This window comes from Dermatophagoides farinae, chromosome 9, assembly GCF_024713945.1.
Source record: "Dermatophagoides farinae isolate YC_2012a chromosome 9, ASM2471394v1, whole genome shotgun sequence".
Taxonomy (NCBI): Eukaryota; Metazoa; Arthropoda; class Arachnida; order Sarcoptiformes; family Pyroglyphidae; genus Dermatophagoides; species Dermatophagoides farinae.
The window spans coordinates 655,162-668,748 of NC_134685.1; the positions used below are offsets into that span (position 1 = coordinate 655,162).

Consider the following 13,587-nt stretch of genomic DNA (forward strand, 5'->3'; position numbering starts at 1 on the left):
TTCATCAAGAATCATTTAGAATCATATCATGTCATCTATGAATGGAACACAATCGTGTTAATTTTCTAAATAATCAAAATCATTTCCATTTTTATTATTATCTCTCTTGTAATTATTAATTATTAATTAATTAAAATATCAAATACAAACAAACAAACAAACAGATTAATTGATGCTAAAATCTTATTTTAGATAATTGTTGTGGGGAAAAACAAATCAATTTGAATTAAAATTTTTCGATGATGATCATGATGATGATGATGGTGGTGGTGGTGGTTCATTTGATTCACTTGTATGTCGTTTATTATCATTAGTAATATTATTGGCAATTGGATTAGTAGCAGTAGTAGCATCCAATGAAGATTGTGATGATGAATTTGTATTATTTAATGCTTTTACAATTTTTGGATTATAAAGTTTTGGATCCGATACCATTCGTACGAAAAAACTACGTTTATATCTTAAGCTCATCTGTCGTTTACGATCCAACATGAATACTTCATCAACAGCTTCATTATCTTCAATATTTGTTGTTGCAATATTATCATCGGTTTTTACTGTTATTGGAACTGTTTCTTCATCTATATCGTTTGTTGCCGTAGTCGTCGTCGTAGTCGTTGTCATTGTTGTTGATAATGGTTGCTTTTTCTTATCTTCCATTTCAATTATTTCAAATAGATCGGTTGCAAATTGTGAAATCACAGTGTAAGCATGATCAATATCCGAATCGGTTGCATTTTGTGCACAAACACAAAATCGGGTTACATATTTTCCATTTAATGATGCTGGTACCATATGCAGTTTACCCGATGCATTAACAGTAGATAGAAATTTTTGATTCGTTACATCTGAACTCTAAAAAAAACAAAAACAAAAAGTTTTAAAACAAAAAAATAAAACAGACACTTGATCAACAACACCTTTAAACGAAAACAAACAAGACCAAGTTTAACCTGATTAACAACTTCGAATCGATCATCCTGTCGTACTAGACGTTCGAATCGTTTAGCCAATCGAACATGCTAAATTTCAACAACAAAACAAAATCATTAAAATTAAAAACAAAAAACAAAAACAATGAAAACACTTACCTCGCGAATATAACGTTGCAGGCCTTCGATACCATAATTACGTATAACAAACCAAAGTTTTAATGAACGAAATCGTCGTGATAACGGTATACCCCAATGCTTTGATTGAGTGATTCAGTGATTGATTAAAATGTGTTTCATAAACAAACAAAAATGACACTTACTCGATAATCGATAGCACGTTCAGAAAAACTATGCTGTAAATATAATGGATCCACCACCAATGCTTGTGTCAATTTAAAACGATCACGAACCCATAATAATGAACAATCAAAATTGACCAACATCCATTTGTTTGGATTCATGTTGAATGATGATGCATGCTTAATGAATTTGAATGATGGAAAAAAAACAAGAGAAAGAAATAAAAGTGTTAAAAAAAATTTCAATTTCAAACACTAAGATTTTTGTTCAACATTACCTCAATTCCTTTCATAAGATATTGAAATTCTGGACAAATAAATGCATTACCAGCATATGCTGCATCAACATGTAACCAAAGATTTTCACGGCTACAAAGTGGTCCAATTTCATATAATGCATCAAATGAACAACATGAAGTTGTACCAAGTGTAGCGGAAACAAAAAATGGTATCAGCCCGTTACGTTTATCTTCTTCAATGGCTTCTTGTAATGCATGGCCACGTAATGAAAAATTTTCATCAGTATCCAATATACGTAATTTGACCAATGCAATCATTGCTGCTTTTTCCACACAAGAATGTGCTTCTTTTGAACAATAACCAACTAATTTTGATAGTAATGCACCATCATCTATTACTGGATCATCATTATTATTAGTGCCAATACCATCTTTTGCACGTAATTTTTTAATTGCAGCACATCTTGCTGCCAATAATGATACGAGTACACAATCACTTGCTGAACCCTTTGAAATATTTGGGTTAATTAAGAGAAACAAAAATTAAAAATAATTTAACATACCTGTATAACACCACCACCACGACTTGAATGATCACTGAAACAAAGAAATTGTTCCGGTAGACCAATCATTTTTCCAACCCAATCTAACATAATGATTTCCAATTCCGTACAGGCTGGACTTGCAGCCCACGAAAATCCTACACAGCCAATACCATCGGAAATCATATCGGCCAAAATGGATGGATAAGAATTACCAGCTGGAAAATATGCATGAAAACGTGGATGTTGCCAATGTGTAACACCGGGCATAATAAGTTTTTCAAAATCATCCATAATATGATCCCATGTTTCTCCTTGAATTGGTGCCGATTCTGGTAGGAAATCCTTTAGATAACCAGGTTCAACATTTGGTGTTACACGACGTTTATGAATCGTTTCCATATAATCAGCAATATAATCGACCATTTCCTTACCACGACGTCGAAATTCTTCCGTATTCATACAGGTACCAGGCGGTGTTGATGGTTGTTGTTGTTTACATTTAATTTTTTGCCTACCATTAATTATGGTGGTACGATGATGATCAAGAAATGGTGGATCACAATCATCATCGCCATCATCATCATCATTATTATTATTATTATTCAAGCAATCATTATTGATCGATGTTGTTTGATTCGACGATAATGGACTATGCAATTGTGTTGTGAAATTTTTAAAATTTTCTTGTAAATCATTGAAAAGGCATTTAAATTTTTCAGCATGATTTAAATTCATCATCATCGATTGTGATGTTGGTGGTGGTGGCGATGATGATGATGATGATGATGATTTCGTTTTATTGATTCTTTTCCAATTATTGTTAATAAAATTATTTTCGTTTTCGTCTTCGATGATGGTTATGATTTTCTGTGATTGATTCTGTTGTTGTTGTCGATTGATAATATCTTCGTCGTTTTCTTCGTCGGAGTCGACGGTTTTGTTGTCGTTGTCGTTGTTGTTGTTGGCGGTGGCAACTACCGTCGTCGTAGATGTACCGTTCAAAAATGAACGACATTCGCCTAATAGGCGTAAATAACATAGCCAATCGAAATGCCACAGTTTGTCTGATGTTTTTTTATTGTTGTTGTTGTTGTTCGATCGTCTTTTTTTTGCACTGGTTTGTATTTCTATCGATTATTCTAATAGACAGGGTGATCCAATGATTTTTTTTTCTTCTTCTTGTTCTTCACAATGATGGACGGAAAATGAAAACGTTCGAATTTTGAGCACGTATTCAATATTTCAATTGATGGTGGTTGTCGAAGAAAATAAAATCAGGAAATACAACAACAAAAAAATCTTTTGGCTGGTGATGATTTTAATAGAATTGATGATCAATAATTGACCACTCGATTGTCCTGTTTTGTTGTTGAAAATCGTGAGCAAAAAAAAAAAAAATATTATCATCATCATTGAATTTTTTTCAATTAAAACATTTTCCAAATAAATACATACTACAAACAAACACTAACACAACGGTTCAGCTTTTTTTTAGATCACAAGAAAAAAAAATTAACGTCTCGATATGAGTGGTTCAGCTTTTTGATGATGATCCGGATGTGTTTTTTTCTCGAATCGAATCGAATCGAATCAATTTGTTTTTTGTTGTTATTGTTGTTTGATTTACCATCCATCCAATAATATTACATCGTAGCTATATTAAAATCTTGAACATAAACACACACACACACACTATATCCACCTAACTTTGTCATCCAAAAACATTATCATCATCATCATCATCACATTGTTGTTGATTCTTTATTTGCTGGTTATCCACCACCACCACTTCCTTTTTTACTCCATATAACTAAATTAAAATGAAAAAAATGAATGTCAATTGAAATGATGATGATGAATAACCATATACTACTACCATTATGGATGATGATGACATTTTTTTTTATCACATGATTCAATATAGAGGGGTTAATATTATGTGTTCGAACACAAGTGGAATATATGATTGAAATTTGAAATCTAAAAAAAACCAAGGGGAAAAAGAATTTAACAACACAACACCAACAACAAGAACAACAGGCACAAAAATTATTCCAATCACTCCTCCCCCCATTTGAACAACAAACACCAACTCAATTTATGTTCGACGAAAAAAAAAATTCCAAAGAAAGAGAGAGAGAGAGATAATTGATTCGACACTGATCATCATCATCATCATCATCATCATCGATATGACATTCCATTTATTAACAACGCCCCCTATATTCCCCACTTTCATTCATAAATTCTATTATCATTACAAACAAAAAAAAAATATATTCTCACATTGTATTGGATCTATTATCTAGTCTAGTTTTTTTTTCTCTATTTTCATCATCTTTGTTGTTGTTTTCATTCATTCATTGTCGGTATTTATATATTAAATTAATTCTCGTCCATCTTCTTCTTCTTTGTCGATGTCGTACATTTTCTTATCCAAAACACTCGGATATTTTTTGCGTACAAGTGAGTATTATATATGGATGATGATGATGATGATGATGATTGTCATTGTGTGAGAAAAAAAAAATTCCATAGTAGAAAAAAAATCAACCAACCAACCACCAGAACGAACAAGGGTGTTTTTTCCCGTATTTCACACACACACACACAATAAGGAATAAAACGAGAATATATTTATTTCAGCCACCAGCAAACACTGTATTGTATTAAAATTGGAATTGTTGGAAATTCTTATTCTTCATTATTATTATATTCTTTCTCTCGTTTCTTTATTTTTTTCCAATTCCAATTCCAGTTCAATGAGAACTAAATAAAAAAAAACTTTTATAATAATAAGAATGAGATCAAGAGTTAGAGAGAGAGAGAAAGAAAACATTCACGACAATAGAAAATATTTCCGTCGATCTTTGATAATCGGAATGAAAAAAAAAAATTTTTTTTTTCGATTATCTTGGAACGAGAATAAAACACACACACACACACAAACACTGTGTGAATGAATATTGATGGATCAGAAAAAAAAATTCAAATTCAAAAAAAAGACATCGATGCCATCTGTTGACGATATTCGTTACTAAAAAAAAATTAATTTAATCGGATCGATTTTTTTTATTGATTTTGATTTTGAAAAAAATCAATCAAATCATTATTATTATTATTATTGTAATAATCATTATATCATGCTAATTAAAATAAGCAAATAAAAAAACATAATGAAAAGAGATGTTATGTTATATAATAATTAAATATAATATATATTTACAAACATTGAAAGAAAAAAAAAACCAACCGAAATCATATATTGCGACAAAAAAAAAATATGAAAACCAATCAACCGATGATAATAATTGGAATTAGCGTCGAAAGAGACAGAGAGAAAAAAAAGAAACTTACATACAGCGTGAAGAAAAAAACATACCGGACCAAAAATAGTGTCGAAAAAGATGAAGAAATGTCATCGTCATCATCATCATCATCACAATCATAAATAGATAGATCAAATGAGTGATAAGATTAGTAGATAGATGTGAATTACATTTTGAATGAATTGTGTCTATGTGTGTGTGAGTAAAAAAAACCAATTAAAATAAAAGGAAAAAAAATTATTGATCCATTGATTCGGATCGTATTGCATTCATTTTTTTTTTTTAGTATCTCTTTTTCTTTGATCGATTTATAATTTGATGTGAAATGAATGATGAATAGATATGAAATTTCGTTGATTGAATATCATAAAATTGCACAATAATAATCATCATTGATTGATTGATTGATTTTACCAAACACTACATTTTTCACGTGGATTCATTGGTGTACCCGGTTGACATTCATATGCTTTTGAAAATTCGGCAAAATTACTCAATGTACCAATCACACGAAATTTACCCAATGAATGACGCCATGTTTTCAATGCTTCAACCATACCTTCATCGGTCATTATTTGGCACCAGCTTTGTGCAAATTTCAAGAAAAAAAGCTGATCATGTGTCATATTTAAACCGGGTAAATAAAATTCATTTGGTCGCTGTAATAGAGATCGTCGAAATGCACGATATGATTGTTTAACACCACCATTGTCGGCAATATTCTCACCAAGTGTTAGCAATCCATTTGCCTATTACATCATCATCATCATCATCATTATCAAATCGGATTCAATAATTAAAGAAAAAAAAATCAAAAGATTAATGATAACAACATTTGTGCAAAAAGACGAAAACAACATACATTCAATGTTTCACCATGAATTTTAACTGTATAATTATTATATTGCATAATCATACATGATGATTTCTTTATAAATCTATCAACAGTATTTGGATGCCACCAAAGTCTTTGATTACCAAATTGATCATGATGTCGGCCATTCGAATCGAAACCATGTGTTAATTCATGTCCAATGACCTGTTGTTGATAATGATGAGAAAAAAAATCAATAAATAAATCAACAACAACAACAAAAACGAAAAAAAAATGGATTTTCAATTGAAAATTTGTCTATTCGATTGATAATTGCCATTCAATAAACGTGCCTATGGTGTCTGTGTGTAAATTAATGTCAAGATCAAGTTTGTTGAAAATCCAGTTCTGACCAATAATAATAATATATATAAATACTAGGTCAAAGGATTTCAATTTACAATCGATTTCTATTTTGTTTTTTTTTCTCTTTGAAACATAGCATGAAACCGCCACACGCAAATAGAGTTCATGGATAAAACATGAGATTATCATATCATTATCAAAATACTACGATATCGACAAAACTATTGCGCTTTGTTGACATTGAAAATTGGAGAAAAAAAAATTTGAAATTTTCGTCCGTTTGTTTTTATGAAATATGCATAAAAACATAGCGAGAAAAAAGGATTGAAAATAGAAATTGCGCCACAAACAAAACAACGAAAAAAAACTAAACAAAACAAAAATTTGTCACACACGACCGAATATACGACTACAAAAAAATCATTAATAAATGGACAGAGATTTTTTTTTCAGTTTTGTCAAACTTACCGAACCAATAGCTCCATAATTCAATGCAGGTGGATAATTTTTATTGAAAAATGGTGATTGCAAAATGGCTGCCGGAAAACCTTAAAATATATTAAAAATGGGCGTTTATCAATCAATGAATCGTAATTAATACAAAAAAAAGTGATTATATCTCCATTAAAAAAAACTTACTCATCAAATTACGAAATCGATGATATTGAGCATTTACAACGCTTGGCATAACAGTCCATCTATGATTCAAAGAGAAAAAAAAATTATCAAAATCAATCATTTCAGAATGATCCATCAATCGCTTACTTGGTACGATCATCAACAGATGATAATTTTGCCTGTGATTTTGTCGTCGAATTACGTAGATATCCAACAACATTTTCAAAATAGGTTGTGTTTTCAAATTCCAACTAAAATAAATAGACACATAGTTGCCAACAAAAAAAAAGTGAAAAAAATGACACCAAACATTCATTCGAAAAAAAACTTACATGTTCAAAATCTTTATCCAATAAAACCGGATCAAGTATATAATCGGGAAATCCAATATGTTCTTCCATCATTTCGGCCTGTTTCAAAAAAAAAAAAAAATAAAATATGAATAAATATGAGTTGAAAAAAGGCGGATATTTAGACGAAATGAAAGATAAATTATATCCGAATTAAGATAAGACACTGATCTTTAGTGCACTGAACACAGACACACCTTCTTTTTAGCATCATTGCGTGTTTCATCATCCATCCATTCAACTTCATCCAATATGAGCATAAATTCTTTTTTAATATTCTTAATCATTCCTTCGGCCTATTTTGCAATCAAATGAAGAAAAAAGACAATTGTTAAATACACATAGTGAAAACATAACATGTATGTTCAGAGCACTTACCTTTTGTTTACTTTCAAGATCAAAATATTTTCGCACATATAATGCACTGACTGCTGTACCAAGATTTCCATTAACAAATTCAATACATTTTTTCCATCGTGCCGGTATCGATTTCGTACCATATTGATCACGATAATAAGTCTTCCAATATATTCTCGAAACGTTGATCCAAATTTTTAATACGATTCATAACAAAACGCCATAGTAGATAATTTTTGATGATTCTTTAGGATTTGATGGAAAAAAAAGCAATAGCAATTCAATTGAAATCGGAAATTGACATTTGATTGATTGATTGATTGAATAAAAAGGGAAAAAAATAACAGGAGAGAAATTATCAATTGTTGTTGTATTGGACAATTGTAAAGAAAGAATGAGAAAAACATAAACTAGAAAAAATGGCCATCATCATTATCATCATCATCAATGATGATGACAAGTGACAAGTAAATGCATACAAAAGACTTCCTTATTTTGCAAAAAAAGAAAAAAAAATTCAAGTGTTTCTAGCAATCAAAAAGTCACACTTTTATGTGATTTTTTTTTTGGCTGTGGTTGTTGTTGTTTTCCGACAAACAAATTTTTTTTTCATATATCGTAACATATCGTTTTCAACAATTGTTTGCGGTTTAAAATGACTTACCGTTCCGGAACTGTTTGTGTTATATCCTGAACATCGAGAAAATAATCAAATCCAAATATACCGATAGATTCAGTATCATTCAATGGTTGTGGTATGGTTAATTCAAAATATTTTTGCCAATTAATCCTCGGTACTAGTTTAGCCAATTTATTCACTTGCATACGTTGATAGGCGGCACCGCCAGTTTTTTCAAACATTGAAGATATATTTGCTAAACGTGTTTCAAATTCTAAAATATCATCAATATCTGTATTGATACGTTGAATCGTTTCATTTGATTGATGCTGATGCTGATGTTGTGATAATGATGATGATGATGATGATGATGGTTGCATCAAAAGATTAACTGTTTTAACCATTAATTGTCGATATGATTGATAATTTTTACTCGATTTATTTAGGTAAAAATCACTACTTGACATTCCTAGACCACCAGGATAAATCTAAATATAGAATAAGAGAGAAAGAGATTGTTACAATAACCGTTTTTCAAAATATATAAAATGATGATGACATTCACATTCAATGAATGTCATCACAACAATAATATAAATATAATATACCTTGATGGAATGAAGTGATGAATTAGCATCATGTGGTCCAACATTATGTCCAATGATTATTTCGTTATTATATTGTCGTAATGTACCCATCATTGTAACCTAAAAGTGATAGAAAGAGAAAAATGATGAAAATGGCATTTTTTGTCATTCAAAATCAATAACAACAACAAACAGAAAGATTAAATAGAGAGATGAAAGCATCCTATTTATAGCCAAAAACACAACAACAATAATTCATCAATTGCACCTATTGAATATCTAGATAGATGAATGGATCACCAATTTTGTCACACACACACAAAAAAAAACGAGCAATGTGCTTCTTGTTGTTATTGATGACGATGATGATGATGATAATCATAATAGCTCGATTTGATGATGATTGTACATCCAAAATATTCATTCATTCATCATTATAATGATGATGATGATGATGATGATGATCGGGGTAATTTTCTTTTTTTTTTTTGAAAATCATTTCAATCATAAGAAAAAAAACTAACCAACCAACTAACCGATCATCGATATTGAATGGTTGAAGAAGAAAAGAGAAATCATCAAAACGAAAAAAAAAGAATGAATGAATTTATGTTGTTCATTTTTTTCATTCTGGAACCTTTATCATTTCCGAATGGAAAACCAAAACGGTTTTCAATCGTTTTTGTAGTTGTTGTTGTTGTTGTTCAATCGATTTTTGTTTGAATCTAAACAAACAAACAAACGAAATAAAAATTTTCTTTTTGAAGATACATCGGTGCTTGACCTGTCCATCTCGTGTGTGTGTGTGTGTAATTGACCACTTTTTTTCATTCATAAATAAAAATGATGAATTTCGATTTTTTTTTCTTTTTTTGCTTCTAAATTGTTCAATTGAGCAATGTTTGATGGTTAAGGATGACGAAGATGATGATGATTATCTCTTATTTTTCTCTCTCTATAGCATGTCAAATCGATCTAGTTCACTATGAATATTTTGCAATGGCAAACAAACAAATATATGATGAAAAAAATTTCCATACCCAATCCATTGATGATAATTTTTCCGTTTCACGACCAATTAATGACCAACCACCAAATTCATTATCCAATAGATCCAATAATGGTCGTTCACCACGACGTTCAATTAGTTTTAAATCCACACATGATATGTAGAAATTTTTCACTTTACGTATTGCTTCACTATCGGCTGTTGTAATCGGTTCTTCTAGTAAAACTTTAATAGAAAAAAAATAATTTAAATGAAATAATAAAAAACATTTAAAACACACATACGTTTTAATTTTTCCGACATTTGATTACGAATAACCGAATATGTATCGGCACGTGATTCATCATCGGACATTGAATTCGAACGTATCCAACCACCACAAGCATATTCATAGAAATCAACACAAGGATCAATTTCTGAATTCATACTGGTCAACATTTCCGCTGATGCCGTTATACAATCAACACTAAGACAAAGACTAGAATGATTATGTTGGCTACGCATGGTCAGTATTAGGAATCCAATCAATAATGATATTAATATGAATATTAGACATAATAATATCAATATCCATGACCATAGATGACTACGTACGAATGTGATACGGCAACGAAATTCACTTGATCTACACCCCACCATCACACAAACAAAAAAAAAATTAATAAATAGAAATCACACACACACAGAGAGAGAAACACATACTTTAATTTATCTTCACTGGTAAAACTATTTTTTCCAACTGATGAAGCACTGCCACCACTTTCTGAATCAATATTTGTATGAATTATATTGTTCATTTTTTCATTTATCATCGAAAAATCATACTATAGACCACAACACTAACACCAAAAAAAAATAATAATAACAGAGTTGAAAATAAATCACTTGTTGTTCACTTTCAAATTCAAAATGATGATGATGATGACCGGGGAATGAACTGATTATTTTGATTCAATTTTTTTTTCGTTTTGTTTTTTTTTCTTTTTGAAGATCAAGATTAATATCTCACTTACAATTATTATTAAACAAGAAAAAAAAGGAGAGAGAGAGAGAAAAAAGGGAGCCACCACCAAAATTAAAATTGAAAACTTTAATTTTGATCTTAAAGATTTGATGATGATGATGATGATGTGTGTTTTGTACATCCGACAACGATTTTGAATTTTTTTTTTCATTTCATTTTGAAGATCAATAAGTTCCAGAAACACACACACACACACAGTATACACACTTGTTGTTGTTGATGAGAACTTTTTTTTTCAACAAGTTTTTTTTTCTTTCTTCTATTTTTCTTTCGCTTCTTTCACCATCATTTTATTACTTGCTTCTTTTTCTTTTTAGTTGAAATGAATATAAAATGTGATTTTCATCATATAAATAAAACACAACAGTGAAATGTTGAAATTATATCTACCTTGTTGTTGAAAAGAAAAAAAAGAAGTGGAAATGGAAAATGAAAAAAAATCCACACACAAACAGAGGAGAGAGAGAAAGATAACAGTAACTCCTATAAAATAAAAGAGAGAAAGTGTTTTATAAATCGATCCAAAATCAAACAACGACAATAATGATGATAAAATGCAAAAAAAATGCCAAAACAAAGACAAAAATGAATTGGTCAAGAAAGGTGAAATATATTTAGAGAGAGAGAGTGTGTGTGTGTGTGTGTAAAGAGATAACGGGTGGAAATGGAAAGAGAGAAAATGAAAAGAGAAACGAAAAAAAAAATTTCTGTCTGTTCATTCATCATTCATCACTTACCGATTGTTTGTTATGATGATGATGATGATGATGAGGGTGTTTCTGGATCAAAAAAAAATTTGAAAAATAAATCAAGTTTAAATGATGACCATTGTATGATTATTACATTCTCGTTTTTTTTCCGGTTATTATTATTATCACGTGAATTTCATCAATCGATCAATCAATGTTTGTCCATCAAATACAATAATGTTGTGATGATGATGATGATGATGGTCAAAGACGACGACCAACTAAAAATTTCAAACATTTGCAAATATTTAGGTCGATAAATTGTAAGCTTCTGCTTATTGTTGTTATTGTCGATGTACTGATGAAACTAGATTGTTGTTTGTTCCAATATAAAAAAGAAAAAGAAAATGAGTATAAATGTTTGTCTTTTTCTTCAATCAGAATGAATCAATGAATATATAAAAATGTTGAGAAAAAAAAAGAAAAGAGAACAAAAAAAAAGAAAACCATTAAAAAGAGATGATGATAGTGGTTGGAATCTTAAATCTTACAAAATGTCCACATAACACAACATTGTGCTTTACACTACTTACAATATATAATATTATTATAAATGATAAATGATGATGATGTCTGTTAGCCAATGATGATGACATTTATCATCATTTCAAATTGTAATAAAATGTTTTAAATTTCATCATCATAATTCTGCAATTGAATCCAATTGAATTGAATTGACAAGAAAAAAAAATGGTGACAAAATTGAATATAAGAACAGGGTATTCATGACGGGAATTTTTTTTTGTCTCGTCATCATTAATTGATTTCAATTTAAAACAATTGTTTTTTTTAACCAGTCAACATCGATTTTGATTATTGGTTATAAGAGGATGTTTTTCTTTCTCATCATCATCATTTGAATGTAATTGAAAGCATGATATAATAAAGCTGAAATGAATAAATAAATAAAAAAGAAAAATGAAAACAAAAATTATCGAGGATATTAAATTAAGTCTACTACCCGAATGACAAAAATGATGTAATTAAGTCAATCAAAAACGATGATGATGGTGGTGACAAAGACAAATGATGATGTTGATGTCATCATTATTATTCATCATATAATCTTGAGAAACAAAAAAAACGAATGTTCGTGCCCATTTTGTTTTTCTTTTGATGGCTAGTGATATTATCATCATCATGTGTGGAATATTTATATTTGTAAAACAGGAACAAAGTGTTGTTGTTTATATCACAGTCGGTATATATGAGAAATCGTTTTTTTTTTGTTCAACCATAAAAACAGATCATCTTTTTTTTCTCCAAAATGATACTTCCTGTGTTTGTATGCGCGTGGGAGAGATGTAATAAAATGAACAGATTATGATGATGATGATGATAAAAACAATTTTGGAACTTTTGGTGAAAAATTTTAGAAAAAAAAATCAAAATAAAAACTCGGAATGGAAAATGAATTGGACAAGCAACAAAAAAAAAACATGATAAACGTTCGATTTGGAACGCCTGTTCATATAGAACGTACGGATACATTCGAATTCGAATGTTCGAGAATATATTTGTCATCAATTTTTGTTTATGTATCAATCATTGATGATGAATATTGTTGTTTTTTTAATATAAATTGTAAATCAATCAATCAATCAATTGAATAATGAGAAAGGAACAAATATCCTCCTTGATCATTATCAAATTGTATGGTGTGTAAAAATTGAATTCAATTTACATTTCATCATAAAGATTGAAACGACAACAACAGCCATTGATACTAGTTATTTGATCTTGTGAT

At 29.7% G+C, this 13,587-nt stretch overlaps 3 protein-coding genes across 4 annotated transcripts in view; all 3 read right to left on the reverse strand.

The window, feature by feature from the left end:
• Positions 1–61: 61 nt before the first annotated feature.
• Positions 62–4,592, reverse strand: LOC124498012 (aromatic-L-amino-acid decarboxylase). Of its 2 annotated transcripts, XM_075734090.1 has the most exons (9): positions 4,577–4,592; positions 3,895–3,998; positions 3,474–3,828; positions 2,037–3,376; positions 1,513–1,980; positions 1,256–1,414; positions 1,092–1,190; positions 921–1,022; positions 62–855 (listed from the first exon to the last, which is right to left on the reverse strand). In XM_075734090.1, exons 4-9 carry the CDS (start codon positions 2,757–2,759, stop codon positions 247–249), a joined length of 2,160 nt encoding a protein of 719 aa, XP_075590205.1. In that variant the 5' UTR covers positions 2,760–3,376; positions 3,474–3,828; positions 3,895–3,998; positions 4,577–4,592; the 3' UTR covers positions 62–246. The 2 variants fall into 2 exon arrangements, with proteins under 2 accessions (XP_075590205.1, XP_075590204.1); XM_075734089.1 differs by lacking the exon at positions 4,577–4,592 and having other exon boundaries at positions 3,895–4,072.
• A 606-nt stretch (positions 4,593–5,198) lies between these two features.
• On the reverse strand, positions 5,199–12,224 carry LOC124498011 (endothelin-converting enzyme homolog). Its single transcript, XM_075734088.1, is given in 15 exon segments — positions 5,199–6,096; positions 6,210–6,386; positions 6,996–7,075; positions 7,167–7,225; positions 7,293–7,396; positions 7,478–7,555; positions 7,693–7,791; positions 7,874–8,011; positions 8,013–8,097; positions 8,517–8,959; positions 9,080–9,178; positions 10,099–10,292; positions 10,352–10,692; positions 10,770–11,574; positions 11,829–12,224. Coding segments are annotated over 14 exon segments (2,346 nt in total). The 5' UTR covers positions 10,880–11,574; positions 11,829–12,224; the 3' UTR covers positions 5,199–5,757.
• Positions 12,225–12,409: 185 nt separating this feature from the next.
• Positions 12,410–13,587, reverse strand: part of LOC124497549 (uncharacterized) — a 31,241-nt gene continuing 30,063 nt past the window's right edge. Inside the window, exons 3-4 of the transcript XR_012832419.1 lie at positions 12,802–13,117; positions 12,410–12,728 (exon numbers count right to left, since the gene is read on the reverse strand). The gene's annotated coding sequence lies outside the window, so the exon portion shown is untranslated. The remainder of the gene's footprint in view (positions 12,729–12,801; positions 13,118–13,587) is intronic.

What these genes read in the sequence shown, in the direction of transcription:
- LOC124498012 (XM_075734090.1), bottom strand. Translation starts at nt 2,759, where the DNA reads ATGATGATGAATTTAAATCATGCTGAAAAATTTAAATGCCTTTTCAAT. An exon ending in AACGTGCTATCGATTATCGA is followed by an intron (nt 1,191 to 1,255) that starts GTAAGTGTCATT and finishes ACTCAATCAAAG; the next exon opens with CATTGGGGTATACCGTTATC. An exon ending in TTGTTTGTTTTCGTTTAAAG is followed by an intron (nt 856 to 920) that starts GTGTTGTTGATC and finishes TGTTTTTTTTAG; the next exon opens with AGTTCAGATGTAACGAATCA.